The sequence below is a fragment of the Camponotus vicinus genome, unplaced genomic scaffold (assembly GCF_025532165.1).
Source record: "Camponotus vicinus isolate PSW18456_S1 unplaced genomic scaffold, iyCamVici1.0 SCAF_2, whole genome shotgun sequence".
NCBI classification, from domain to species: Eukaryota; Metazoa; Arthropoda; class Insecta; order Hymenoptera; family Formicidae; genus Camponotus; species Camponotus vicinus.
Genome location: NW_028141956.1, coordinates 10,369,608 through 10,395,602, shown reverse-complemented (window position 1 = coordinate 10,395,602; position 25,995 = coordinate 10,369,608). Strand labels below are relative to the sequence as shown.

General features: G+C 34.7%; 4 protein-coding genes across 9 annotated transcripts; 2 read left to right on the top strand and 2 right to left on the bottom strand.

Moving 5' to 3' along the window:
- The first annotated feature begins 12 nt into the window (after window positions 1-12).
- On the top strand, window positions 13-10,086 carry LOC145966585 (post-GPI attachment to proteins factor 6). Of its 5 annotated transcripts, none has more exons than XM_083090780.1 (6): window positions 13-612; window positions 4,009-4,289; window positions 4,676-4,959; window positions 5,162-5,791; window positions 5,870-6,803; window positions 7,088-10,086. In XM_083090780.1, the coding sequence occupies exons 2-6, from the start codon at window positions 4,108-4,110 to the stop codon at window positions 7,248-7,250; spliced, it is 2,193 nt and encodes a 730-aa protein (XP_082946906.1). In that variant the 5' UTR covers window positions 13-612; window positions 4,009-4,107; the 3' UTR covers window positions 7,251-10,086. The 5 variants fall into 5 exon arrangements, with proteins under 5 accessions (XP_082946906.1, XP_082946905.1, XP_082946903.1 ...); XM_083090779.1 differs by lacking the exon at window positions 13-612 and adding an exon at window positions 630-751; XM_083090777.1 differs by lacking the exon at window positions 13-612 and adding an exon at window positions 767-1,163.
- LOC145966593 (uncharacterized) lies at window positions 9,120-12,713 on the bottom strand. Its single transcript, XM_083090794.1, has 5 exons — window positions 12,623-12,713; window positions 12,161-12,246; window positions 11,720-11,906; window positions 11,336-11,477; window positions 9,120-10,781 (listed from the first exon to the last, which is right to left on the bottom strand). Exons 2-5 carry the CDS (start codon window positions 12,244-12,246, stop codon window positions 10,375-10,377), a joined length of 822 nt encoding a protein of 273 aa, XP_082946920.1. The 5' UTR covers window positions 12,623-12,713; the 3' UTR covers window positions 9,120-10,374.
- Window positions 12,714-14,281: 1,568 nt separating this feature from the next.
- LOC145966594 (uncharacterized) lies at window positions 14,282-16,217 on the top strand. The gene is made up of 4 exons (XM_083090795.1): window positions 14,282-14,592; window positions 14,748-14,931; window positions 15,077-15,242; window positions 15,825-16,217. Exons 1-4 carry the CDS (start codon window positions 14,320-14,322, stop codon window positions 15,979-15,981), a joined length of 780 nt encoding a protein of 259 aa, XP_082946921.1. The 5' UTR covers window positions 14,282-14,319; the 3' UTR covers window positions 15,982-16,217.
- A 411-nt stretch (window positions 16,218-16,628) lies between these two features.
- LOC145966587 (L-asparaginase) lies at window positions 16,629-24,194 on the bottom strand. Of its 2 annotated transcripts, XM_083090784.1 has the most exons (9): window positions 24,090-24,194; window positions 22,314-22,582; window positions 21,655-21,766; window positions 20,996-21,110; window positions 20,270-20,606; window positions 19,492-19,806; window positions 18,648-18,952; window positions 18,222-18,395; window positions 16,629-17,892 (listed from the first exon to the last, which is right to left on the bottom strand). In XM_083090784.1, exons 2-9 carry the CDS (start codon window positions 22,471-22,473, stop codon window positions 17,527-17,529), a joined length of 1,884 nt encoding a protein of 627 aa, XP_082946910.1. In that variant the 5' UTR covers window positions 22,474-22,582; window positions 24,090-24,194; the 3' UTR covers window positions 16,629-17,526. The 2 variants fall into 2 exon arrangements, with proteins under 2 accessions (XP_082946910.1, XP_082946911.1); XM_083090785.1 differs by lacking the exon at window positions 24,090-24,194 and having other exon boundaries at window positions 22,314-22,591.
- Between the last annotated feature and the right edge of the window lie 1,801 nt (window positions 24,195-25,995).

Sequence of the window (25,995 nt, the reverse complement as noted above, 5' to 3'; positions counted from 1 at the left end):
ATATTTTTTACAAGTTTATTTATACAATATTGAAATGATTTAATAGTGAATTAAGTCTTTTCTCAGAACCGTGCGATTACTTGATGGAAAATTAACTTTCCCCCGCAATTTTTTTCAAGAATTTTGCAGAAAAAAACTACCATGTGTATATATATATTCTCTACATTTCTTAATATTACAATCTAGTACTCGAGATAACATCGTCTTACGAGCGTAAGTGGTAGCATCATCTTCCCACATCATTCATTCAATCGTGACGACAGCACGATTACATACATAGGACGCATACATGCATTGGCTCACTTATCTTGGGATAAGTTCCACTACGCTCAATCCGGGTTATTTAGTTGGCCATAAAGTTACTGATACGGGAGATTGTTCTCTCTCTATCGCATTACATGCAATAGTTCAGGAAAACTCTCTTTTAACGATCATCGTGATTCGCCGCAAATCCATCCGGATGTCAGTCATTAAACGATCGATTGCGAATCGATAAAACGGGCAACTCTTGTTTTCCGAGATCGTTGAATTACATGGCCATGTACGGATCGGAAAAAAGTACGCGCGCGTGGGCTCTTGAGTGACGGAAGCGCGGAGGCGGCGCGTAATTTCGTAAGAGCTAAGAAAACTCGATTAAAAAATCAATTAAAAAATGAAAAGAAAACTCGATTAAAAAGCATTTAACCGAGGAACAAACACTCAGATAAGAAGAGGGATTTCGAATCTGAAAAGATGTCTCGACTTTTAAAAGGTTCCTTCCGTAAAGTTTGACGAGGCGTTTGAGGAGGCGCTTGAGGAGGCGCGTGTGCCAGAGACACAGCCCCGGGTTCCAAAGCGCTTGGCGGCCGAAGGTCGACGCGCGCGCGCGCGCGCTCGTTCCCAGTGACAGATACACACATGTACACACGCGCGGGGGATACGCACGCGTATCGCCCCTCGCGGTATCGCCGCCGATGACGACAGAGACGACACCGAGGAACGGGGCGAGACGAGTCGCGCTCTCGGATATTCGGCCGCGCTTCCTCGCCGCCGGCGGCCCGTCGTCAGAGACAGTCGTCCGGACGGCGGACCCTGTACAACGTCGCGGTGGTCCAGCGGATGCCGCAGTGCGTCGTCGTCGGCGGCCGCTCGTGTACGACATATTGCGGGCTCGCGTAAAATAGGTAGGGATTCTCGCGTAAAATAGCTAGGGAGTCTCGTCGACGGGACGATTCTTTTTCATTTCCTATTTTATATAAATGTATGTATATAGATAGAGAGGATGCGGGGTCGATTGTTGTTGGCGCACGCACTTGTTGCTGCTGCGATCGCATCAATGGTGGTTCCCGTCTCGCGGACGGTTCTCAGCGTCGAGCGCGACGACGCTGTTTTCTCGTCGTGGACCTCGTGTGCGTCGCGACGACGACTGCGCGCGTCGACGCGTCGCGCACACGAGGCGAGAGCGCGATTTTCTCCCGGTCGTCGCGTACTTGTTTTATCGCGCGCATAACATATGCGGATAGTTCGATATAATGAGGAGAGAAAAATTGGGAAGCGAGCAACAATCCACCTGTGCAATGAATGGAGTAGTTGGAGTATTTTTCGAATAGCTTTTTCGAGAGCAGTATCGGCGATATTAGTGATAAAATCGGGTTTGCGATGATCTCAGTATCTCGATCTTGATTTGCAAATGCGAGTTTTGTTTTTCAAATAATTTGAATCGCTTCGTGGAAAAAGGTAAGCTTGTATAGATTTTAATGCAAAGCGCGTTACTCCGATTTTCAAATCTTATTTGGTAAAGTAATTTTTGATAAAATTTGATAAGAAATATGCGTAAATAATCAATCGATATTGAATTGGTTATATAAAATATTGACACACCTGTATGTGCACACGTATATATAAAAAGATATAACTGATATTTGAAAAATGCGTTTAGGTACCAATTTTGCAGGCGATAAATTGCTTTGATCGGTAATTATAATTAAATCGTTTTCGCTACAAAAATTGTACGCATGCAGATAGAAAAGGGTTTAAAAAAGCATGTTTTGAAAATTAAATTTCAGAATTAAATTTCGTCAATTCTATTCAGCTCATCAATCTACTTATTATTACGCACACGGTTTTTCCTAACTAATTAAATAGCAATTTATCTTACGCGTTTACGTCATCAAAGACGTCACTTTCTCGAAGCTACTCGGATATACTATTCGATTTTCCGTAATGTAACGACAGTATCGTGGTCTACTTTACGTGACTACATAATTATAGATCACTTATTGCTGATCGCATGAACGATTTGCCTCAAAACAGCGCGATAAGCTTTATTTTATCGATATCCGACCGCGTTATGACAATATCGGAAATCAATTGTTGATGTTTTTTTTTTAATAACTTTGTCCGAGACAGCTCGGATTAATTAATCCATAATACGGATTGCCAGCTATCGTTCATAGATCCCTCTAACTGATCTCATTGCGTTCAACTTTGTCGACTTACGTTCGTCGATTTGTCCCCTTATCAAGCGCGGTATCTTGGGCGGAAAAGTTTTGTCCTTTTATTCGTACGTTTTGCGCGCGTCTTCATTATATTAAAATTCAAATCAAGTTTTCTGTTTTTCTTTTTTCTTTTTTTAATACAGCGATTCGATACTATTTCTGTCAAAGGACTCGTTAATTTTCCTCTTTGAAGCGGTATTTTCAATTTTTCGTCTCGCGAACGAGAGGAGTGATCTTTTATTTCTCGCACAGCACGAATAATCGATTTTTATACTCATAATGAACAACTCGCCAATTACGTAAAGGTAGAGAACAACAAAAAGCCTCTTTGTTCTCCTCCGCTTTTCCATCCGTGAAAATTCCACTGGGATTTTTTTGCCACGGAATTCAAATTCAATTTACAGTTCTTTACAATTTCCGCGACTTTAATTTTCCGCTAAATAACTCGCGGTAATTAAGTCGCGAATTATCGAGTTCCTTTCCCTCCCCAAGTTCAAAGGGAAACATCCATCATTGTGCGAGATTTCGTCGCGAGTGCGAGACAATCTCGGACACATTCGCGGCACTTAACATCATTCGCACTTCTTGAACGAATAAGCGCACTTATGCACTTCTTACACTGCCCGCAGGAAGTGTGAATTAACGATGGAATCTGACCTACTTGACCGTGCATATCTCGTATCTCAAATCTGCTTCTCTTTCTCTTTCTCTATCCTTCAATCTCTTAAATGAGTTCTATAAGAGTTATACGCGAGAGAAGGCAGTCCACTTTAGCGACTATCCGGGCACGGAAGAAATAATGGGGTCGGATAATGTTAAGTCTCGTGAATATTGTACATCCCTCCATCAGTCATTTCGCTCAGGAATACCAAAAGTATTCTTCGAGCTTGTAGAACGTGCGCGCGCCCGACAGTTACTCTTGTCTCTATAAGCAAAAGCGTAAGAAAATATTTTCCAGCTGTAGTTATTGATTGAATGCTCGATATATAAAAAGTGACGGAAATAGAAATGTCACACCGACATCGGCTACTCAAGTTCTAGAATATTGAAATAGATAAGCAGGCATTTATCGCTTGTCGTCTCGAGTAGCGATAAATTTACGAGGCAAAATATCTATTAAAAGAATGAAAATAATAAAATAATGTGATTGACCGATACTATTAATTCGTACAATCAATTAATTTGCCAGGCTCTCTTATCCGACCTGTTTTCGTTATTTATCGACTCGTGAAATCTTTATAAAGTATTATACGAACTCACGATGCAGGTAAAAACTGATAACTGATCTTATTTTTAACGTAGGTTGAACTATTTCACGTTATCATCTGAAATATTTTTCTTTATGCAAATTTGCAGTTTAATTAATTATAATAAAAGCGACACGTATAAAATGACGTAAAAGAGATTAAATAAAAATCTTCAAAAAGCACGATGAAGAAATATCCTTTTTAAAGTCGGACAAGAAATGATATTTCAGATGACGCTAATATTCAAGTAAATCGAGAGAATTAATTTATCGATTTTTGTGCAGTGCATTTTACATTTAGTTCCATTACAAGGCTGAGCTTCTGCTTCCTCGCAAAATTCTTTGGAACCGGACGGACATCCTTATGTAGCAAGACGTCGGAATATGCTTGAAAGCGCTTTAACCGTGCTGTTGGCATGGACACTTGCGGCTCAGCAAGGACTATGTGGCAAATTGGAGAAAGTGGCCCAGCAACCGAACAACGTCCTGGTGGATTATTACGCCTACCGTCACATCTCGATTGTCCACTTCAATGTGCCCGAACTCTCCGTCGCGATCGCCTTCAAGTATGTATCGGATCCAAGGAAATTTGAACGAGTTACTCGGGATTTTGCATTTTTAAAATGCAGTCGAAGAGAATCAATAGCGAGATTATATTTTAATTTGAATGTTTCCTGCGCGATTATTAACTATTTTTACTATTTCTCTCCGACCTCTGGAGGAAGCGACCTTACAAATTTAGACTTCAATCCTAATTTTTCTCTATTAACGTACCTATTTTTTTATTAAATATTTTAATTAATATTATATTCGATGAAAAAAATTTAGAGCGATAAATTTCCCATTCCTTCGAACTTTTCGAGGCTGAAACTTTCTGTTATTTTATTCTACTTACATGTTCTTTCCCTCAAATTCATCCGAGTCTTCACAGAGATGCCTTGTCGCGTTACAGATTCACGGCGAAAGAAGAGAAGACTGGCGGGATAGGTAGATGCCTGCCACGCAATGTCTCGTTGTACCTAAAGTCCGGCAGCTTGCCATTCGTCCGTCCTGATGGATCGAAAGTAGCCGCGAAATTAATGGAGATGAACAAACGACGGCGACATTATGGCCTGGAGATGCAGAGCAACGGCGATCAATATGTGATTAAGATAGAGGCCCCGCCGGCGGGCGATTGGTACGCAATCGCCTTCCGATCCTGGACCAATCCCGACACGGGGAAGATCAGGCAGCAAGGTAAAAGACTCAGTTTATTACGACTCCTTCAACGAGTAGAGATTATATCACATTATTTGCGTTTTTCTAATTCATTAAAAGAGTACAGAAGCTTTTTTCTATAACTAAATATATATCTATACAAATAAAAGTGATTCTATTTTTGTAGAAATAGAGCCAAATCACCGATATATTATAGGATTAATAGAAAACTCCTTTGCAGGTCTCAGCGCATCCTGCGAGACTGTATTAGATACCGAGATGTTTATGGAGGCACCAGCGACAACATCACTGGTGAATCCCGAGGTTGAGCACGAAGTGCAATTGGACGAGGCATCCGACACGACGATAGTGCAGTATCTTATGCCGGATGTCGGTCTAGCAGAAGTGAACCTGACTTTAAGATCGTCCTGTGGCGAGGATTGCGAGATTGTTGTTCATATCACGGCGGAGGACAATCTCGCTGGTGGTCTGCTCAACTCCACGACGACTGTCTTACCTTTCAAGCCCTATGCTGGTGGCTTCCACTATGTAACCCTTCGTCTACTGGCTGGAAACTCGTCGAACGTGACAATGCGATTGGACTGTCAAACTAACAGGGATGATCAGGTGACGTCGGTAGTGCTGTTGAGGAAGTCCTTCCCGGAGTTTTTCCTCTTCGATTACGAACACCTACGCAGTAACGACACGAAACCCCAGGCGTTCAACGTGACCGCCAACGCTCTCTCCGTCCTTAGCTTCGAGATTGGTCGAGTGTACGATGTTGGCGGTACGGTGACTCTGGGCTTTAAACTAGTCGACGTGGAGGAAAAGTACAAGAAAAACATCGTCCTCGTGGCCTGCGTTTCTTTAGGTTCATTTATATGTCCTTAAAATTCTTCATTAATTTTTTAAAAATCAAACGGATCTTAAATGAATTAATTTTTTCCAGGTTATTACTCCAACATCACCTCGGGTGGCGCCTGCGTTCGCGCGCATACCGTCACGACAGCGGACATATACGTGAACGCGACCGAACCGGCTTACGTACACATTCCATTTCCCGAGGCAGGAACCTGGTACGTCAGTTTGCGCGTTTATTGCCCCGAGAAGGAGGCGACGGCGATGATGACAACGACGACGACGATGATGACAACAACGACAACGAGCAACAGCAATAATAGCAGCACTTGTTCTTGCGCCCACAGTTGTCTTCAGGGTAACACCGTGTGCGACAAATGCGACTGTTTGCCGCGCTGCACCGTCGCCCGGGTGGAGAGCATCGTGTCGTCGTCGCCGTGCATCGAGGGTCGTTGCGGCACACGTGGCAAGTGCATGCACTACATGAGCGGTGGCTTCGTCTTCTCGGCGTGTTATTGCACCGGCGGTTATCGCGGCTTCGACTGCGCGGACGCGACCTACGTTCTCAGCACCAGTGGCATACTCCTGCAGTTGCTCGCCTTGACCTTCAGCAACTTTGCCTTCCTTGGCTCGATTTATATAGCGATACGCCGCGAGTACTTCACTGAGGCGGTCGCCTACGCCGCGGTCATGTTCTTCTCGACGTTCTACCACGCTTGTGAGGCCGGCGAGGACGTCTATAGCGTATGCATTATGCGACTGAGTGTATTGCAGTTCTGCGATTTTTTCAACGCGCTGCTCGCCATCTGGGTGACCCTGGTGGCGATGGCGTCGTTTGGACCGCGGTTGACGGCTTTCTGTCAGGTAGCAGGTGCTATTGTGCTCGCCATGGGCGCTGAGATGGATCGCACGGCGCTCTGGGTATTTCTATTACCGGCTGTTACTGGTTCCGCCTTGATCGGTCTGTCCTGGGGACTCAGATGCAGGAGGAAGCGAACTGTCAGATATCCCTCGCGTCCGTACAGGTAAGGAAGTGAAAAAGAAAGGGAGAAAATAGCTCAAAAAAGATCGATTTATCTTTAAAATAAAATTCACAAATTGATACATCACCAATTGATACACAAACAGAGTGATAAAGCAAAAACTAAATTATCAAACCAGATAAACTCGGTTCAATCAGATGTCTTTCGTCTTTTTACATGCAATATTTGGCTGTCAAAATTTGGCTGTCGTTTACTGCTTTTGATATCCTTATTGCTTCATAAATATAGATATAAAATGTTGATGATGTGACTTTTCCTCTGTTTAGAACTATCTGCTTTCCAGCTGGATTTCTTCTTGTCTCTATGGGCCTCGTGTGTTATGCCTTTCTACAAACGCGCAAGAATTATTATATTATTCATAGTCTGTGGCACGTATGCGTGGCAATAGGAGTTATTTTACTTTTACCGAAGCGCCAATATATGAAATGATAGTCCAAAAACTGCATATACGTTGAGGATAAGTTCAAGGAAAACGAAAATATTATCAGAAAACTGCGTGATAGTAAATAACCAAAGAGATATCAGGGAAATTATTAAGATATAAATAGATGTCATCGACGATCCTACAATTTTTATATAAAATAAATCAAGTGTCGTTTTTCATTTTGAAAGACGAATACAATTCGGAAATTTATGTTAGTTTAATATCCAACGTTCATTAATATTTCATTAATATTTTTATATTAAACTCTTTATTTTGATATTTAATTTTTAGATAAATTAAGACTTAAATTATTATATTATTGAATTGCAAATTATTTTTTTAGCACAAGAAACTTTTGATTAAAAAGATTAAGACTTATTTCTTTAGAGAGGGAAGTTTCGCAATTTATAATCTCAACTTTCCATCATAAAGACGCTTGATTAATTTTGTAGAAAAGTTGTTCGATTGATCGAATACATACACGGTGCACATATATGTATATCACAGAGATATTATTCTTCTAAAATCGACAGTGTATAGATATGTAAAGGAGTTTTCAAAGTGGAATAGATTTTCAAAGGAGAGAAATAACTAAATCTATCGATAATATACGATATTTAGCAATAAGACGCATAAAGCAACGACAGTATTAAATCAAGGTGACTTGTCCGTAAAGGAAAAATATTTTCGAGCCTGCATAATTCAGCATGACTGAAAAGCAAGTTCTTGCTCATTTCGACAAATAAAGAAACCGAAGAAAGTTGACATCAATGGTACTTGATTGTTCTTTTAAATTTCGATAGAGTTAAGATCTCTGTTGACTATAAATTTCTGAAATAATATACGGAAATAGATTGAAAAGAAATCATTAATTATTGCTAAAGTGTTGAATTGCTCTTGTGATGTTGGATTTTATAAAAGCGTAGTTATCTCTTGTTTAATAAAATTTTTGCGAAACGCGTTTTGACGTTTGTAAAAAATCTTGTCGATTGCACGAAAATTTAAAATATTTCACTATATTTTATTAATTTACTCGCACGTAACGACAACTGTTTGCTGGACCAACATATATTTCTAGGATATGTATAATATTTTAAATGCGTGAAGAAGGGTTCTCGTGCGAGAATGGAGCTTTTTATTTATACAAATATTTCCTGCTATCTTTAGCCTCCTATCAACTGTTATAGCAATATTATAATGCCCTGTGATTTATAATTATTACATATTAATTTTATTGTTTTTTAAAGTCAATTTAGTGAACTTTATGAAAACATGCCATATCCGATCAGTATACATTCCTCATTGTTCTCGTCTCTTATGTATAGATATCTCTTATCTTAAATTTTAATTTCTTTTTATCAGACTTGTAATAGTTTAATGTTTATTTGTTATGCTAAGATAGTAGTGTACAAATGTAAGTTTAAGAGAATAAGGTTTTTTCTCTTAAAACTTTATATCTCGCACATAAACCTGCTACGAGAATACGCGAGGGTAAATAAAAAAAGTAAAGATATATATATATATATATATCTTTTCTATTTTAAATTTGACGATTAATGTAGGAAAGAAATATATATTAATATATTTATAGTATATATAGAATTATATTTTTCTCTATATAAAGCATTGACATCTGAATAGATAGACGGAGCCTTTTGAGAAGGGTAACTGATAAATGCAGTAAGGGGGGAGTGCATGAACTTCGGTTAATTCCGTCAACGTTCGACTATATTCGGCACAATTTGACATTACATGACGATTCCATTGACATCATCGATTCTCAACTAAATTTTCACAGAAATGTTTAAAAAGTGTTTATTTAAAGAAAATCGCTAAATATAAAAATAATATGAAAATATATAATAATATTAAATAATATATAAAATATACATATATACTTATATACATACATATATATATATATATATATATATAATATTATATATTAAACAATATTAAATATATATAAATTTAAAAATAATATAATAAATATAAAAATAATATGACATTAGTCACAACACAACTTCGCACAATACATGTGAGCTGAACTTTGATGTCAATGATTGGAGTCGAATTATTAACCGATCATTATCGGGAATAACCGAATTCAACCGAAGTTCATAGAGTCCTCCTTTACCGCGAATATCAAAGTCCCCCTCGTCCTAATCGATAGCTAATGCTCCGTCTATCTATTCAGATGTCAATGATATAAAGTATGAATTTTTTTTATTTTTTTTTTCCTACAATACAGAATTAAGAACAGAATGAGAATCTGTTATTTTTAACAGTCAATTTTTTCGTTGATTCAAATTTTTGCAAGAATTGCTCTTCTTAAAATACGCATTATATAATTTCTAATTAAGTGATGATAATTTCTCTTCTTTTTTGATCGTTTTCTTTTCAATTAGGGGCGTCAATTGAATTGCGACGAGTCGAAGAAATGGAAAAGACACCTCGTGTCTTTATTTTTCGATTCACCCTTGCGTCTGTGTGCGGATGTATGCGTGTGTTGTCCGAGGGGAGCGTCGCGTATACATAGGATAAAACGACATCGTCATGGGTAGTGCCTGTACTGATTGTTGACACGTGTTAAGAGCGACACGCCGCAACCGTGTCGCGACTCTAGTCGATTCTATTTTCTTCAATGTGAAAGCTGTATAGACTATATAATATTTTCTACTTTCTATAGGCGAAAGACAAAAATTTGTCACGTTGAGCGCACGAGCGGGGGAGGAAGGTTCGAGAGAGAGTTTCACTTTTATTATTAGTTTATACACATACACACATACACACATGTACAGATGTAATTCTCTACGAAATAAAGATGAGACTATCGTTGTACGAATCGAACTAGAATATATCGCGAGAAAACAGCAACCGAAGCATCCGCTCCTCGTGGTAAACGATGCTGCATCAGTATTATGTATATATTTTAAAATTATCAACGGATTGTCGTCGCCTCTCTTTCCTCTTCATCTCATTGTGAAAAAATGTACTGGACATATGACTTAGTGAATCAGACATCAGATATCATTTTCATTGCTTTTTTCTTGATTTAAGAACCTTAATCACCTTTTTCGCGTCGTCTTTCGAAGGAACGACATAAAAATTACATAAATGAATTAATTGTTATAGCGACGAAGCCGCGGTGGGCGTCGTGACGCGCGCGTTTGCCGTCGCGATGACGTTGGCCAGCAGTGACAGCATCGTCTCCATCGAGAAGCCGCAATGCGGATACGATCTCGAGCAGTTTCTGTTAGCCCTGCCGGTCTCCACCGCCTCTTCAATCGCCGTGCCTTGCATGGCGGTGCGGAACACCTGATTGCTGGTGATGGCGTTCACCATCTTGTCGAAGGATGTCACTTTCTCGTCCTTGTCATCCTCGTTCCCGCTCCCATTCTCGTCGCCAACCGCGGCGGCCGCCTGCTGGGAATAGGTGCACACCGCGCGTTGCATGCACGAGGTCGTGTCGATGCCGTGACGAGCGAGGACGTCATCGATTTTCGTCAAGGTCTGAGCGAAATTGGAGTCCTCACCTGCATCGGATCGGTCTATATATAATTAATGTTGCCTGGGAATATAAAGGATCTATACGATGCTGAAAAGTCCTCTATGAAATTTGGAGTCAAGCTTTCTTTAACGAAAAAATCGAAGAAGATCATTGCATCTCTTTTTTCTTAAATTTTATTCTTAGCTAGATAAGAGATCTCAACTGGAAAATTTGAAAAATTATGAAATTTATCAGATCCTTTATATTTGGTTTCGTTTGACGAAAATTTAAGCAATGCACAAAGCTGTATTATTTATCAAGAAATTTCTTATAAATGAGGTGTCATAATTTTTAAATAATTATGAATTTCAAACTTGAGAGTCTTCTTTTTGAAGTTTTGAAAATCGTCGTGTTGTAAACAAAATTAACAATAGTACGTTTTCAACGGCTTGCAGCAACAATTTTTCTCATCAAGAATAAGAAGTCAAATTTCTAAAAATTTATGGAAAACCTGTGAAATTTATGAAATCAAGAATTCATAAAAGAAATAAAATAGATGATACAGAGCATTCAACCGATATGGATGAACGATATACTTACTTCTCGCGTAAGCACCATAAGTGCCCGATAAGATATAAAGCAACTTTGGGATGATAAGAATTGATCCCACGCCAATGATGGCTCCCAAGAGAAGTCCGCCGAGATCTATCTTGGCTGGTGCGTAAGGGGACATCCCGTAGCCCTAATCGAATCAATAAATTTAAATATACGGAAACGATGAATTTTCGAATTTAATTAATTAATTTCGACTGTCACCAAAAATATCAATATAAAATATCAGTTGTTTCTACAAAATTTTTTCACAAAAATGTATACAGAATGAAAGAGGGTGCAAAGAAGAAGAAGAAAGGGAGAGAAAAAAGTGTGTTCTAAAAGGTATTTATAAAAAAATGGAAGAAGAGAGAAACACAATTCAATACTTACGCTTCCTGTACCTCCGATATTGGTGAAACCAAATCGCGCTTCCTGACCGCGATCCGTGACGTCGTTCATCTCAGATTCGCGTTTCGGTAGATTCTCTTCTCGTTGTTTAATCTGAGACGACGGCATAGCTACCTGATCCTGCGCTTTCGCATGCTTTTCCATATAACTGATGGAACTTGGCACAAACCTGTTAACGAAGGCATTATATTGTATGAGAAATGAGAGATATATAAGCTCTTTAAAGATAAGCATCTAAGAAGATAAACATCTAAGAAGAATATATTAATCTTTCAAACATTTAAATAAAGTATCTGAATTTTTCAAATATTTTGTTAGATTTCTTTCAATACCTTTGTAAAAAATTTTTAAAGAGAAGGCATATATTTTAGATAAATATTGAATTACTCATATATTATTTAGGACATTGTTAAAGTGACTTACCCTCCATCATCAAACTTTGGATTGCAACCGACCAGAACAGCGATACAGCTTATTACCATAGTTAAAGTTCGCGAAATTCGGGACATCTAAAAAAAAAATAGACAATTCAATAAATAATAATAATAAATATCTTATAAATAATAATAAATACAATAAGTATAATAATAATAATAAATATCCTATAAATAAACGCAAATAATACTAGCATATTTCAATGAATTTCCATTAAAAGATTCCCATTAAACGACAAAAAAAATTACAATTTGTTGATATTTTTATCCTATCAAAGTTTAAATCATGACAATATTTTTCACTCTGAATATAATAAATTGTTTTCAAAATTTCACATACATATATAGCGGGGATTTTAACACACTTCACGTTCATCATCAAGATAATTATTTTATCAAAGACATTCATTGGATATCGCGCGAGTGCAAGGATAATATCGAACAAGAATACCTTCGGCAGTGGCAAAGGCGAGGCTCTCCGAAGCAAAGTATGATGATCTGAGGTTAATCTTAGAAAACGAGATATGGCGATTCATTCAGTGTCATGGACTGGCTGCGCGGAGACTGCTTTCGGGCATATATAGTTGCTTTGGTCGTCTGGACACGACAAGTCGTGGACATAATTGGAGCCGCGGTTTCGCTTTCATTGTTAGGTCTTCATGGGACGTTGACACGCGATGCGTGACGCTCATCGTCGTCATTCGAAGACGAAGAAGGCCGCCTCTTCATCTGCGTAGCGGCTGCAGCCGCTTCGTCACGTCGCCAGTCAACTTCGCTCGAAATCCCGAAGCTGAAATAATGGCCGTACCGTCAACAATTGTCCTTTTAAGACATTCACTGACTTCTGACTGATTTCGAGACATCTCCGGCACCTCGACACTATCCTTCTCCATGCGTTATTTCCCGTCGCGTTACGAAACACGCGCAATCTTAGGGGTAGTTACGAGCAATACTTGCTTAATTATTTATTATTTTGTGACTTTGAGATTTTCGAGAATGGCATATATAATAATTTGGCGCAAAAAAATAAAGTATCGAAAGAAATATAAATAAAGTATCGAAAAAATATAAATATATAAAAATATATTAATATATAAATATACAGCAGAGGTCATTTTAGACATTTTATAATTTGTGACAAAATTTTATATTTTAATATAAAAATTTAATATTATACTTATATATTATAGAATTCTATTACAAATTAGATATTATTTAAAACAGACTTAAAATGAAAAATATTTATAGAATTTATAAAAATATTTTCATAAAAAATATTTTATATACTCATATGTATAAAATATATGTTTTTATAAAGAAAGATTATAGAAAAGCTTATAGAAATTCTTATAGAAAAGCTTATTAAAAAAAAACGAAACTTATTAAAAAAACCGAACTTATTAAAAAAAACGTAAAAATGTTTGTAAAAAAAGAATTATAGCGGTAGAAGAATCAGAAAAGACTCCCATAAAATATATATTTTATGGCTCTTTATATATTGGAATATTTATAAATATAAGAGGCTGCGGAAGCGGATACGAGCAGCAGGATCTACGCTACAAGATCACGTATCAGAGACCTTCCGGTGAAAGAAATTTGCGCGGAAAAGAAATTCCTTGTCATGAACATTCGATGTGTTTGCGAACGAGTTCAGTGGAGGTGGAAAAGGACGGAGTGCGAATCGAGAGGAGGACTCCCCTGTTTCCTCGCGAAACTCGCGTGTCGCGCTCTCCCCGGTACAAGCACGACGGAATTCGTTCTGGACGGTGCCCCGGAAAATTCGTCGAAAGCCACGGTCGGCCGGGTCTATCTCGAATTCTGATTTCGTCGCACTCTTTCTCCGGCGGTGAAAATTCGCGCTCATAATCCGCGACAAGCGGCCGTCGTAATTATCGGAGTCCGATGCATTATGGGCTCGTGCAAAAAGAAAAAAAAAAGACAAAACAAACAAACCGCCGCCTGACGTGTAAAGGCGACTAATATCTTTTGCACTCACCACGATTTCGCCGCCTGGGTTCGTTAATTCTGTCGCGAGAAATCGGTATTTCCTGCTTCGATAGGGGTGGGCGAGCACGTGTTGCGAATAGGACGCGTCAGTGAGGTGGGGGCCCGCTGCACTCGTCGTTGAAAAACCCTCGGGTGGCACAAATGCATCCCATTACTTCGTGGAAAGTTGAAGGTAACGAAAGCACCGCGAATCGAAGAGAAAGTATTAATATTCTGCTCGATTTAACGACCGAGCAAAATATGAGGGCTCTTCCGAGTGATTCGACCATCCTGATTCTTCTACCCCTCGCGTTATTCTTCGTGCGTGTCATCGGCGACAGCGATGCGAGAACATCCACGAAGTTTAATAGTCTAATTTTCAATGGCCAGAAGCCACAACTTGTCTCGTTTAACAGTAAAGAAGGAGATATCGAAGTAAGTAGTGTTGCAATTAATATAGAAGTATTTTTTACGTGCATATGTTATATCGCGCAATTTTCCCTACAAAGTATCCAGTAATTCATCAATGAATGATTACTTAAGTTTCACTTTTTTCAATAAATAAATCTTTCCAATAATAAATTTTCCAGATCAATTGGGACGTATCGGTACCTTTCTTCAGGATACCGTTGAGTCATGTAAACAAACATAACGAGATATCACCGCTGATTGACGTTAATACGAAAGGATTGTCGGTCGCTGGCATATTGACAGCCATTCTCACCTTAGCTGTGCCCGTCTTGTCGAAGCCAGGTCCTGGAACGCATTATCGAAGTATGAACCTTTGTCTTATTTATATGAGAGATCGTTGATCTGTGTGTGAACACATTCAATAATAAATAAAAAAATATTTATTATATAATTATAATTATATTACTCTCTTAAATATACTCATCCGGAAAAATGAGTTTATTCGCAGGTTCCGATTCGCAATGGTCTCGAATGGGGAATACGATAAACGAGATCATGCTCGGCAATAATTACATCACACCCTGTGTACAGCGTATCATCTGTTCCATCGTTTCCGAGGCGAGTCACTCCAACAATCCTACGAGTACTGATAAGATCATCGATGGTTTATCAAGGTATGAATAATTTGTATATAATTTTCTTGTAATAGTATAATTAACAAGGAATAATTAAACGTTATTTCGGATCTTAAATATCAATCTTAATTTGAGAGAAATTAAAAATATCTGTAAAATATAATATTGTATTGAATAGAGAAAATTTATTTATTTATAATAAATAACAGCTTATTAATTTAATAAAGCTAATAAATTTTATGAAATTTAAATAAAAGAGAGTTTATAAGAGCAAGGAATAAACGCTATGCAACGTGCGAAAGTAAGAGACAGAATGAAGTAATTTATTTATTCTTGAGCGCTATAATAACGCTAACGATTAAATAATAATTAAAATAAGAGTAAAGATTTCGCTTTCTATCGAAAATTGTTGACAATCATTGTTGATTGTACACGCACGTTTTGTCCAATAATATTAACATTAATAATGCGAATTTAATTGCTCCCATTAATTGCTTGATTCCAGAAAAAATCAAATATTAAGATTATTAACACGCAAGATACAAATTATAGAGTTACACGAAAAATTCCTTAATTAATTATATGAAAAATTAAATATTATTTTTAAATATTCTTCAACAGTCACGAGTGGTTTAAGGAATTTACAAACGGCACAGTCCTTCAGGAAGCTATAAGGATAGGACGAGAAAAACATCACGACTGCGGACGTATTTATAAGGAATGCTTTGTGACACCGCGAATCCTTAAAAGCATAATGATGCAATTCGGCGCAATCTGACATTTAACATTCCACGTCAAACGTTAATTAAAGGTATTATTGATCGAATTTTTTACGCGTGTTTCTCTTTATCTCATCGCCCATGTCCTTATTATTTATTGCAGCAAGAACAATCTATTACACGTGAATTTTTGCAAAAACTTAGACATCGCTATCGTCGTCAAAGGCCAGCGAATCTGTCTCACGTTCAATTTTGAAATCACTCGCGGTGTAACGAGCGAGTTACATCAGGGAAGTCGATCTACATTATTCCGATGCACGAAGTGTGAAATTTCGTCGCGTTTAAGAAATCGCTTTAAGTGCAATTCAGATGACACCTCGGCGCGCTTTCACTTTTTCTTTTCTTCACACAATCGCAGAAAAAATCAGCCATTTTAGTAAAGCAATAATTTTGTTTATCGTATAATCCGTTTTATTACTCTCGCGGAAAATTATGATTTCAATTTTTTTACACCACTACAAATGAAATTAAAGAAAATATAAATATGCATAATTTTTTCTTACACATTTGAAAGAATTTGAGAAAATTTTTTTGCAAAAAGTGGAAGATAAATAGAATCAACTAGAAAAGATACTCAAAGCGATATTATTTATGTATATGAGAATTTTAAAAAACTTGATTGTTTTAAAAAATGCATTATTCAAGATCAGGATATACAATAAGATTTTAATTTGATTTTGATACAAGGAATAAAAGCAATAAATCAACTTAAATAATCACAGCAATTATCAGTTTAAACTATCACAGAATTATTATCATATAACTGTTATAACTATCTTAAAAATTATTACACAAATATTACGATTTCCTACTGTTGTTTCTACATTCATCTGAAAAAATCTAAAAAATATATATGTATTCAATTTTGCATTTATTATTATAAAATGTGTGCAATAATACACGTTGTAATATACACACAAAATTCAGCTGCATATAAAAGTGTTAAATTCTCCAATAGACTAAAAACTATACAATTATTTGTTATTGAAATTATGTTTGAAAATATTGAAATGCGCATATGTTATATTTCGATAAATTGTGTCTATTTCTATCCATAATCTTATAATATATTTTTTAATCTTTAAGACTCGATTGCGCCGATTTTAAAGCAAATTCGTGTTAAATATATTTCCTTTCTCCGCTTAATGTAATTTTTATAATTAAATTATAAATAATTAAATTTTGAAAAAGAGAGGGAGCAAGTCGCTATTAGCACTTGTTTTAGGCGAAATTCGTAATTTTTCTAAGATCACATTCTTCCTCTCCTTCCTCCTCATCATGTACATTAGGCAAAAAGATTAAAGGCCTATCTCTTTGCTTCCTGTTTCTTACTTTTTGTCTATTGCGTTTTTCTTCTCTGCACATTGGCAATCATATGAAAATCATTTTTGTCACATATTTCTTGTCTCTTCCGGGGTTTATCAATTTTAATCTCCAGCGATAGAAAATAAAGAAACGTAAAGCAAGACACGAAGCAAAGAAATAAACAAAAAACAAGAAACAAGACGCAAAGAGCACATTGTAGATGAGCTTTAAGATTACATCTACGTGTGCGATTTCGCTGTGGATTCGACCACGATATTCCGTCTGAAAGACGCCAATAAATGTTTCGCATTCTCGGCTCGCACGGTTTCCGCGAGTTCCGCTGCGGTTTGTCCCAGCATGTCGAGGCAGTGCGGATCCGCGCCGTGCTCCAGCAGGAACTCAATCGTTTCCGGGTGATTGTGAAGAGCGGCAAAGTGCAGCGGGGTGCGTCCCGAGACATCGTTCTGGGACAGATCGGCGCCGGCCAGGAGATATGATTGTAAACGCTTCGTGTTCCCGACACTCGCGGCCGCACACATTCGCTCCCCTATCAGCAAAGCGTTGCCGTGAAAATGCGCCCCGCACTGCAGCAGCAGCTTGATGATCTGGAAGATCACGTGAAAATGTCCGCGCTTTTAACGCTGTCGATGAAGCAAGTGATTCTAGTTTTTTAATCGATTAACTAATGATATCTTCCGGTATAGAATTGGGACTACGAAATCGTCATGATTTTTTACAAGACATAAATAATGTGGACTTTTTACAATAGAAAGATAATCTCTTATAAAATATTTATAGTAAAATCAATAATTTGGAATATGTTAAAAATTTATTTCTACGATTTCAAAGTATCTGAGATTCTTTTAAAATTTGTAGAATATGATAGTAGGGTTTTGTGAAAACAAACAATTCGCAAGATGCAAGTTTTCTTCACCTCGTGACGATCGTATTCGATCGCATCGGTGAGAGATGTGCGATCAAAGCGATCTTTGATATGAATATTTGCACCCATCTTTAGAAGACATCGCACGACTTTTATATCTCCTTCACAGCAAGCTACATGCAAAGCTGTTCGACCGTCTGCGTTCGCCTGTGAAATATCTGCACCCTGAATAGAGAAAAGTCATTAGAATAATAACTTAATGTGTAAGAAATTTGCATCATTTTTATGTTACAATATTTAATTAATATCCTTGCTAATAATGCTATTCTAATTTTGATTTAAATTTTCTTTGTATAATTATATAGAGAAAAAAACTGAATAATGCAAAAGAAAACGGGAAAGTGTCTGAAAGATGTACTAATTTTTCGAAAAATTATCTAATCGACGCGAAATTGAATGAAAGTGAAAATTACTAACGTATCTTTGTAACGATTCGAGTTTTATGATGTCACGTCTGATCACAGCGGCACTCAGCATAGCTGGAAACAGGATCGATCCCAGCTCCTGCAGCTCCGCTGTCGAGGATAATCTCAAGGATTTAGCGACAGCCTCCACCAAATCCCAATCCTGCAATGTAGGCGGTTGACCGGCTGTCAGTTCGCCACGCAAATTGGTTTGCATCATTTGCCGTTTGGTTTCCGTATCCCATTCGTGTTTCGATAAGACATACGCGAGTTTCGTCAACGCGGCCTCCGGAGTCATATCGAATCCCAATATTACTCCTGCATATTAATAACAAGTTAATTTCTGCGAATTACACATATTTATTAATTTTATATATATTTATTAATATATTTATATATATTTATTAATATTTATTTTACATATATTTTATTTTATATATATTTATTAATATATTTATTGATTTTAACGAGTAACATTTAAATCTCAAATGTGCGAAGAGATATTTATGTTTACATAATTTTCTTCTTCGTTATGCATCCTGTTTTACATGAATCTCATTATATTTCTCTTAATATTATATTTCTCTATATTTCTATTATAGCATATTTCTTTATAATATTTTTCTTATTACATTTCTCTTATAGTATATTTATCAATATGATATCTCTTCACACATAACTTTTTCCGAAAAATAGCTTAGGAAAGAGATAAAGAAAATTAAGCTTTAATATCATATAAAATTAATGGAATATTTAGACAAATTTTTCTCTTCCAGTATTATTCATACAAACGATTGTGCGTATATTTAATGCTTTTTTCCATAATAAATATCCATAAATAATACCATCACTCGTACCATTTTTTCGGAGCAGTTTTCCAGCTTCGTACGCATCCGATACGCATCCGGTCGCGCATTGCGTGATATTCACGATGATGACACCGCGCTTCGTCGCCGCGCGAAGCTCCTTGATAATGTCATCGCGATTCGTCGGAAGGTTCCCCGTGCCATAGGATTGCAATACGACCCCCTCGATAGGCGATTGAAGAAACACCTTGACCAGATCGGACGTGATGCTGGGAAACAGCCGGAGCAGGCCTACGTTTCGATTGAGCGACGCGTGCACGGAAAACTTCTCCAAGGTGCACGAGCGGAAAATCGAGCGATAGTTCACTGCGAAGTAACATCATCTTCGAACATACTATATATAGAATATTTCGGAAGTTTTTTCAATAAACTTTGAGATGTTCCTTTTGGAAGAAGAGTACCAGTATCTTTTAGTTTAATAAAAAAATAAATTTCGCTTGCAATAATGCGGCATAATAATTTTAGCATATAATATAATAATTTAATAATAGCAATAATAGCAATTTTAGCATATAATATAATAATATAATAATTTTAGCATACAATGCTATTATTAAAAAAATTATTATTAAAAATAAATTATAAAATATATTATTAAAAAAATATTATTAATTACATAATTATTAAATACAAAATTATAATAATTAGACTATTTATAGAGCCTCCAAAATATAATGCGTTTGAAAAAAATCCTGCTGTATATAAATCTTGTTTTTTTAAGTGTTGAGAAAAAATTTTAGAGGAATTGCTCTCTTGCTTTGAATCCAACCTTCGATTTTGATGTTCGCCGTGGCCAGGGGTGGAAAATTCGGCGAGTGGAAGGCCTCGAAGGAGCTCGCGGATGTCTTGCTCGTCCGATTGCCGCGCAATAAGTTCGTACCGAAGAACACGCATACCTCGGGTATGCTATAATTCGCTGCGATCACAAGAGACGCCAGGAAGTTGTCCAGGCCGTCGCTTCTCGTGTCGAAAATCGGCATCTGCGAACCAGTCAGGATGACGATCTTGCCCAAGGATTCGAGCATGAAGGATAACGCGGATGCTGTGTAACTCAGAGTATCGGTACCATGAAGAATCACAAATCCGTCGAAATACTCGTAAGATTCCTACAGAGGGAAAACTTGTGAAGATCGCTTCTTGTTAACTTAATCAGATACGGCAGAGAGCATCATATTTATATATATATAGCGCTTTGATTGCAAGATTGCAAGTTTTGTCATCTTATGATGATATGTTTCCTTCTGTTTGACTTGAGCATTTATCTTGAATGTTTATTTCAAAAAAATTAAATGCACACGTAAACTGCTTGTTATAAGTAACTGCTTATTAAGTAACTGCTTGTTGTATTAAGTGTCGCTATTAAAATATATTTTTATAATTGCTTTTTTATCATAATTTATCTTTAATTCTTATCTTTAAATGAGAGATAAGGCAATGTATATATTTTCATGGGATAATTCTCGCTGTCGCTATCGCTATCGATGAGTCACAATACCTTGATATCGTTAGCAATGCGAATCCACTCGTCCATAGTCATGTTACTAGAGTCGCAAAGATTCGAATATTCTAACACATTATAAATGACTCGGCGATTATCTGTTGCGGTCATGCTGCAAAATTAGGAGAAAAATATTTTTAATATTTCGCAAGGGGAAACGAAAGGTAAGTAGGATCGATTTGCATTCTTCCATAAATTCGCTGGAAATGTATTGCAATTTTTATTGCGTTTTCCTGTAGGAAATAAGTGAATTGAAAAAAGTCGAAAGAAATTTAAATTTTTCATTTTTAAATATATAGATCAATCTTCTATTATTTCTTCTTTTTCGATGTATTGACGCTGATTTGCAAAATCAGACGATTGTTCGATCTTTTATCATAAAATATGTAGTATTCAATATCAAAGAATATGATGTGACATAAAAATGTGACATAAAAAGTTTTATCAAGGAGTGACGTATCTAAGAAAGATACAAGATTATTTAATATTTTCATTTGAATAAATTGTAATAGGTTCTTTCTTATTGAAGAAGATGGAATTAATATTCTGAATCCAAAAATGTATATAAGGAAAGAATAAGATTTTGGCAATAATTATTTTTCAATTCCTCATTTTTGCATATTTTTACAGTCAACCTGAATCATATTTGTACTTACGGTAGCACTAATGGCCCCATCGCTCCGAATGTCTTCTCGGCATATTCACGATCATGGAGCTGCGGATATTTCCGTAGATTTTTGATGAATGCATTAGCTATTGGTACCAGTACTAGAAAATAAATATTCTATTATTATTTATAAGACTGAAATTTTACATAGACGAAGATAAAATTATAAATTTCTTACAAACTAAATTATAATAAAGTAAATAACTTATTTTGTTAGAAATTTTTGATTATATATATGTATAATCTCTATACAATATGTTCTGTAAAATCGATTTATTAAAGATTTATTATATTATAAAACAAAGAATGTGTAAAACGAAACATTAATAGTAGAAACATGTATAGAGAAGAAGCAAGAGGTGTTTCTACGAAAGTGAGAATTTACAGATTATATACTCTAAGAAAAATAAAGAATTTAAATAGTCATGAATTCTTATGAAAATAGATAATAAAAAAACGGAAGAAAAGAATTTTGTGAAATCAAAGAATTAGAATACTAAAGATTTAAAATACACAAGAAAAATTGAAATTTATAATGTGTGTGTGTGTGTGTGTGACTTTTGATTTGCGATTCAATAAAATATATTTTGTCTTTCTTGAAAGTTATTATAATTTTTCTAAATTTCACAATTATGTATTGATACTTACCTCCTTGCTCATTTCTCACCATTCCTATTGTGCCACCCGTGTAAAGCACCAAGACGCGTCCTTCTGGCTTGTTAGTCAAACCGGTGGGACTTTTCTTGACACTTTCCATATTTTCATCATTATTAGTATCGGCATGTGATTCGCAAAGTAATCGTGACATAATCGTTCACGCGTGTTCAGCTTTCATGCACGTGCTCTCGTTTCAATGACTCCTACAAGACTGATTTCTTACGCAAGATGAATCGCTGATGCCGCATGAAATCTTGCCACTAACAATATATGTTCTCCAGAGATACAGATATGATATATAAATAGATAATAGTGAATAGAATGTTTTTTATCTTTTTCTTCAGAGATGGAATATCGCATGCTTTGCAAAAAAAATGCATATATTTATACATATTACAGAATATTATATATTATATATTTATACATATTCAACAAATTGCGATGATATATAAAAAAGAGTTCAGTTTATGATAGTTTATGATAATGATATTTTTCCAATTCTTCGACGTAGCAAATAAAAAATTCTTAAGAAATATTCATATAAATTATGTAAAAAAAGTATTATTTAAAAAAAAAGCTTATTAAAAATCTTTAAATTTTATAAGATTTTTGTTTCAATAATGGAAGATATTCGAATATATAAGGAGATTAAATCTAAATTAAGATAAGAGATTATTTTAGATTGCAACTTTTTAATGAATATGCAAAATACGTCATTATAGCTTCTATATAATATGCTACAAATATGATATATAAATAAAAGAATATTATTCTATTTTTTTATTATATATAGTTTTATAAATAAAACCATATTTGGAAAACAGTATACATTTAGCTCTACATTTTTTATTCATTTATTGACTGAAATTCAAATAAGATAAATATATTCATTGATAATATCTGTATCAACGTTTTGACTTAATCGCTTAAAATGTTATTCGTTTCATGAAATCATTCATTATATACTTATATAAAAACGAAATAAGCGAGGAATAAAAGCCTTTTTGTTATTTTAATTTTGTATAACAATTCTATACCTGAAATTCGTACATGTGAATCATTATAATATTAAACTATTGAATTTAAATTGATCAACATATCATTTCATATTCATTATCGAAAAAAGATTCGACAAACATCAAGTTTTAATTCATTTTTAACTTATTTATTCTATTTGTTAAGTATAGTCATTGAAATGTTACAAAATTATAATATTTTAAAATTTGATGTAACATATTCATTAATTGCTATATGAGATTGATAAATAAAAGCCGAGTCTGCAGTTTTTTAGTTGTTAACATTTTATTATATATATACTATATATATGTAATATATATAGTATATATTATATATTATATATTTATTATATATATACTATATATATGTAATATATATAGAAAGGAGAGAGAGAGAGAGAGAGCATAGTTTCTAAATGTAATTTCTAATAGTAATTCAAAATATTTTTTAATAAAGAATGATAAGTTTTCAATTAAAGCCATCGTTAATATTTTGATATTTTATTATAGTGATTATATAGATAAAATATAATAAAATAATAAATAGATAATAATAAAATAATAAATAATAAAATAATAAATAGAAAATAATAAATAGATAATAATAAATAGATAAATAGATAAATAATAAATAGATAATAAATAGATAAATAGATAAATAATAAATAGATAATAAATAGATAAATAGATAAATAAATAGATAATAAATAGATAAAATATAAGAAATATAATGACTATATGTAATGTTTACGTTGGGAAACTACGTTGGATACTATAGATGATAAATGAACACAAATAGAGCAATAAGATAATTTGCGAAATGATAACGTCTACAACCTTCCATATTGCTTCATACATGGTATAAGCAGAGAGAAGACTGAGAGATGTCATGGCCCGCTTTTAGGTGATCCCTGGAAGCGATACTCCCTCTGTGGACATTAAAAACGTGAACATGAACTACAAAGTCAATGTCCACGAATGTTCTCAGAGGGTAACATATATGTCTCTCTGATAATATAAATAATATAAATAAAAATATAAATAATTTAATTAATAATAATTTATTATATAAAAATATTAGTATGCTCTCTCTTTCCACGCTATTATTTATTTATTTATTTATATGTGTTCTTTTTCTTCTCAACATCATTTATTTATTTTTTATTTATTTATTTATTTATTTAGCTCGCGCTATGTCAGTCTTCTAAAATGCAAAACTAAATATTATAGAATTTGACCTTGAAAATAAAATAATCGAATAAATTCAAATAATTAGCATAACGAAAGGTTCCGTGATAAGTTATTTAATAAATAATCAATTTTAATTAATTAATAAAAATACTTCTATAATTTAATATTCCGCGTTAGCGTATATTTTATAATATATAAAATATTTCGGCAACGAATTATCGATAACACGGTCGAACGGTGTTCGACTTTGGCAATACAAAAAATAAACAGTAGCGCGCTATGTTAAAGCTTTAATATTAGAATTAACTATATTTCGACCAATGCTTTAAATTTTCTCAATCCTTGTTATTAAACAATATACAATTTAATCGAAAATCGATTAAATGATAGAAATCCAAAATATTAAATAATTACTTCGATCGTTGCGATTTTTACGGACAATAATAATTATTATAATATTTAGAGTCACAAATATATTTCATCCGTGTTACTTTATCGTTCTACTTGACAATCTAAATGTAATTTGGATCGTGAGAGAACACGAAGTAAATCAATCGAATTATAGATGCAAATAATTAGCATAATGAAAGGATAAATTGTTTAATAAATAATCAATTTTAATCAATAAATTAAAATACTTCATTAATTTAATATTCCGCGTTAATGTACATTTTATAATATATAAAATATTTTGGTAACGAATTATTGATAACATGGTGTTCGACTTTGGCAATATAAAATATAAACAGTAGCGCGCTATGTTTCAGCTTTGTCATCATTCGCACGGTGACTCTCGAGTAATAAAATAGTGGTGAGAAACGTTTCGTATTGTATTGTAATTTTTTTACTAAACACCGATTACGATTAGTATCGAAACATAATTTGCTTTAAATATTAATATAAATTAATTAATTAAAAATTAATTCACGACATGAAACTGTATCGCAACTATAAATCTTTATCGAATCGCGCAATCATTCATTACCGTGATTAAAAATTGAAACAAAATATACATAAAAGGGGATAAGAGACTTAATTATGTTATGAACTTTCGATCATTGATGCTTATTATATTTCATTAACAATATTAGAATTAATTATATTTCGACCAATATCTTAAATTTTAACAATCCTTGTTAATTAAACAATGTACAATTTAATCGAGAATCGATTAAATGATAGGAATCCAAAATGTTAAATAAATGCTTCGATCGTTGCGATCTTTACGGACAATAATTATTATTTCAATACCTAGAGTCACAAATATATTTCATCCGTGTTACTTTATCGTTCTACTTGAAAATCTAAAAATAATTTGGATTATGAGAGAATACAAAGTAAAACAATCGAATTATAGATGCAAATAAATAGCATAACGAAAGGCTCCGTGATAAATTGTTAAAAAATAATCAATTTAAATCAATAAATTAAAATACTTCTATAGTTTAATATTCCGCGCGCGAATA

Excerpts from the sequence above, each read along its gene's own strand:
- LOC145966593 (XM_083090794.1), bottom strand. The coding sequence starts at position 12,246 with ATGTCCCGAATTTCGCGAACTTTAACTATGGTAATAAGCTGTATCGCT. Across the intron at positions 11,907-12,160 it reads CCAAAGTTTGATGATGGAGG|GTTTGTGCCAAGTTCCATCA; the intron begins GTAAGTCACTTT and ends CTTCGTTAACAG. Across the intron at positions 11,478-11,719 it reads ATATCGGAGGTACAGGAAGC|GGCTACGGGATGTCCCCTTA; the intron begins GTAAGTATTGAA and ends TGATTCGATTAG.
- LOC145966594 (XM_083090795.1), top strand. The coding sequence starts at position 14,320 with ATGCATCCCATTACTTCGTGGAAAGTTGAAGGTAACGAAAGCACCGCG. Across the intron at positions 14,593-14,747 it reads GTAAAGAAGGAGATATCGAA|ATCAATTGGGACGTATCGGT; the intron begins GTAAGTAGTGTT and ends TAAATTTTCCAG. Across the intron at positions 15,243-15,824 it reads ATCATCGATGGTTTATCAAG|TCACGAGTGGTTTAAGGAAT; the intron begins GTATGAATAATT and ends ATTCTTCAACAG.
- LOC145966585 (XM_083090780.1), top strand. The coding sequence starts at position 4,108 with ATGCTTGAAAGCGCTTTAACCGTGCTGTTGGCATGGACACTTGCGGCT. Across the intron at positions 4,290-4,675 it reads TCCGTCGCGATCGCCTTCAA|ATTCACGGCGAAAGAAGAGA; the intron begins GTATGTATCGGA and ends GTCGCGTTACAG. Across the intron at positions 4,960-5,161 it reads GGGGAAGATCAGGCAGCAAG|GTCTCAGCGCATCCTGCGAG; the intron begins GTAAAAGACTCA and ends ACTCCTTTGCAG.
- LOC145966587 (XM_083090784.1), bottom strand. The coding sequence starts at position 22,473 with ATGTCACGATTACTTTGCGAATCACATGCCGATACTAATAATGATGAA. Across the intron at positions 21,111-21,654 it reads ATGGGGCCATTAGTGCTACC|CATGACCGCAACAGATAATC; the intron begins GTAAGTACAAAT and ends CTAATTTTGCAG. Across the intron at positions 20,607-20,995 it reads GCATTGCTAACGATATCAAG|GAATCTTACGAGTATTTCGA; the intron begins GTATTGTGACTC and ends TTCCCTCTGTAG.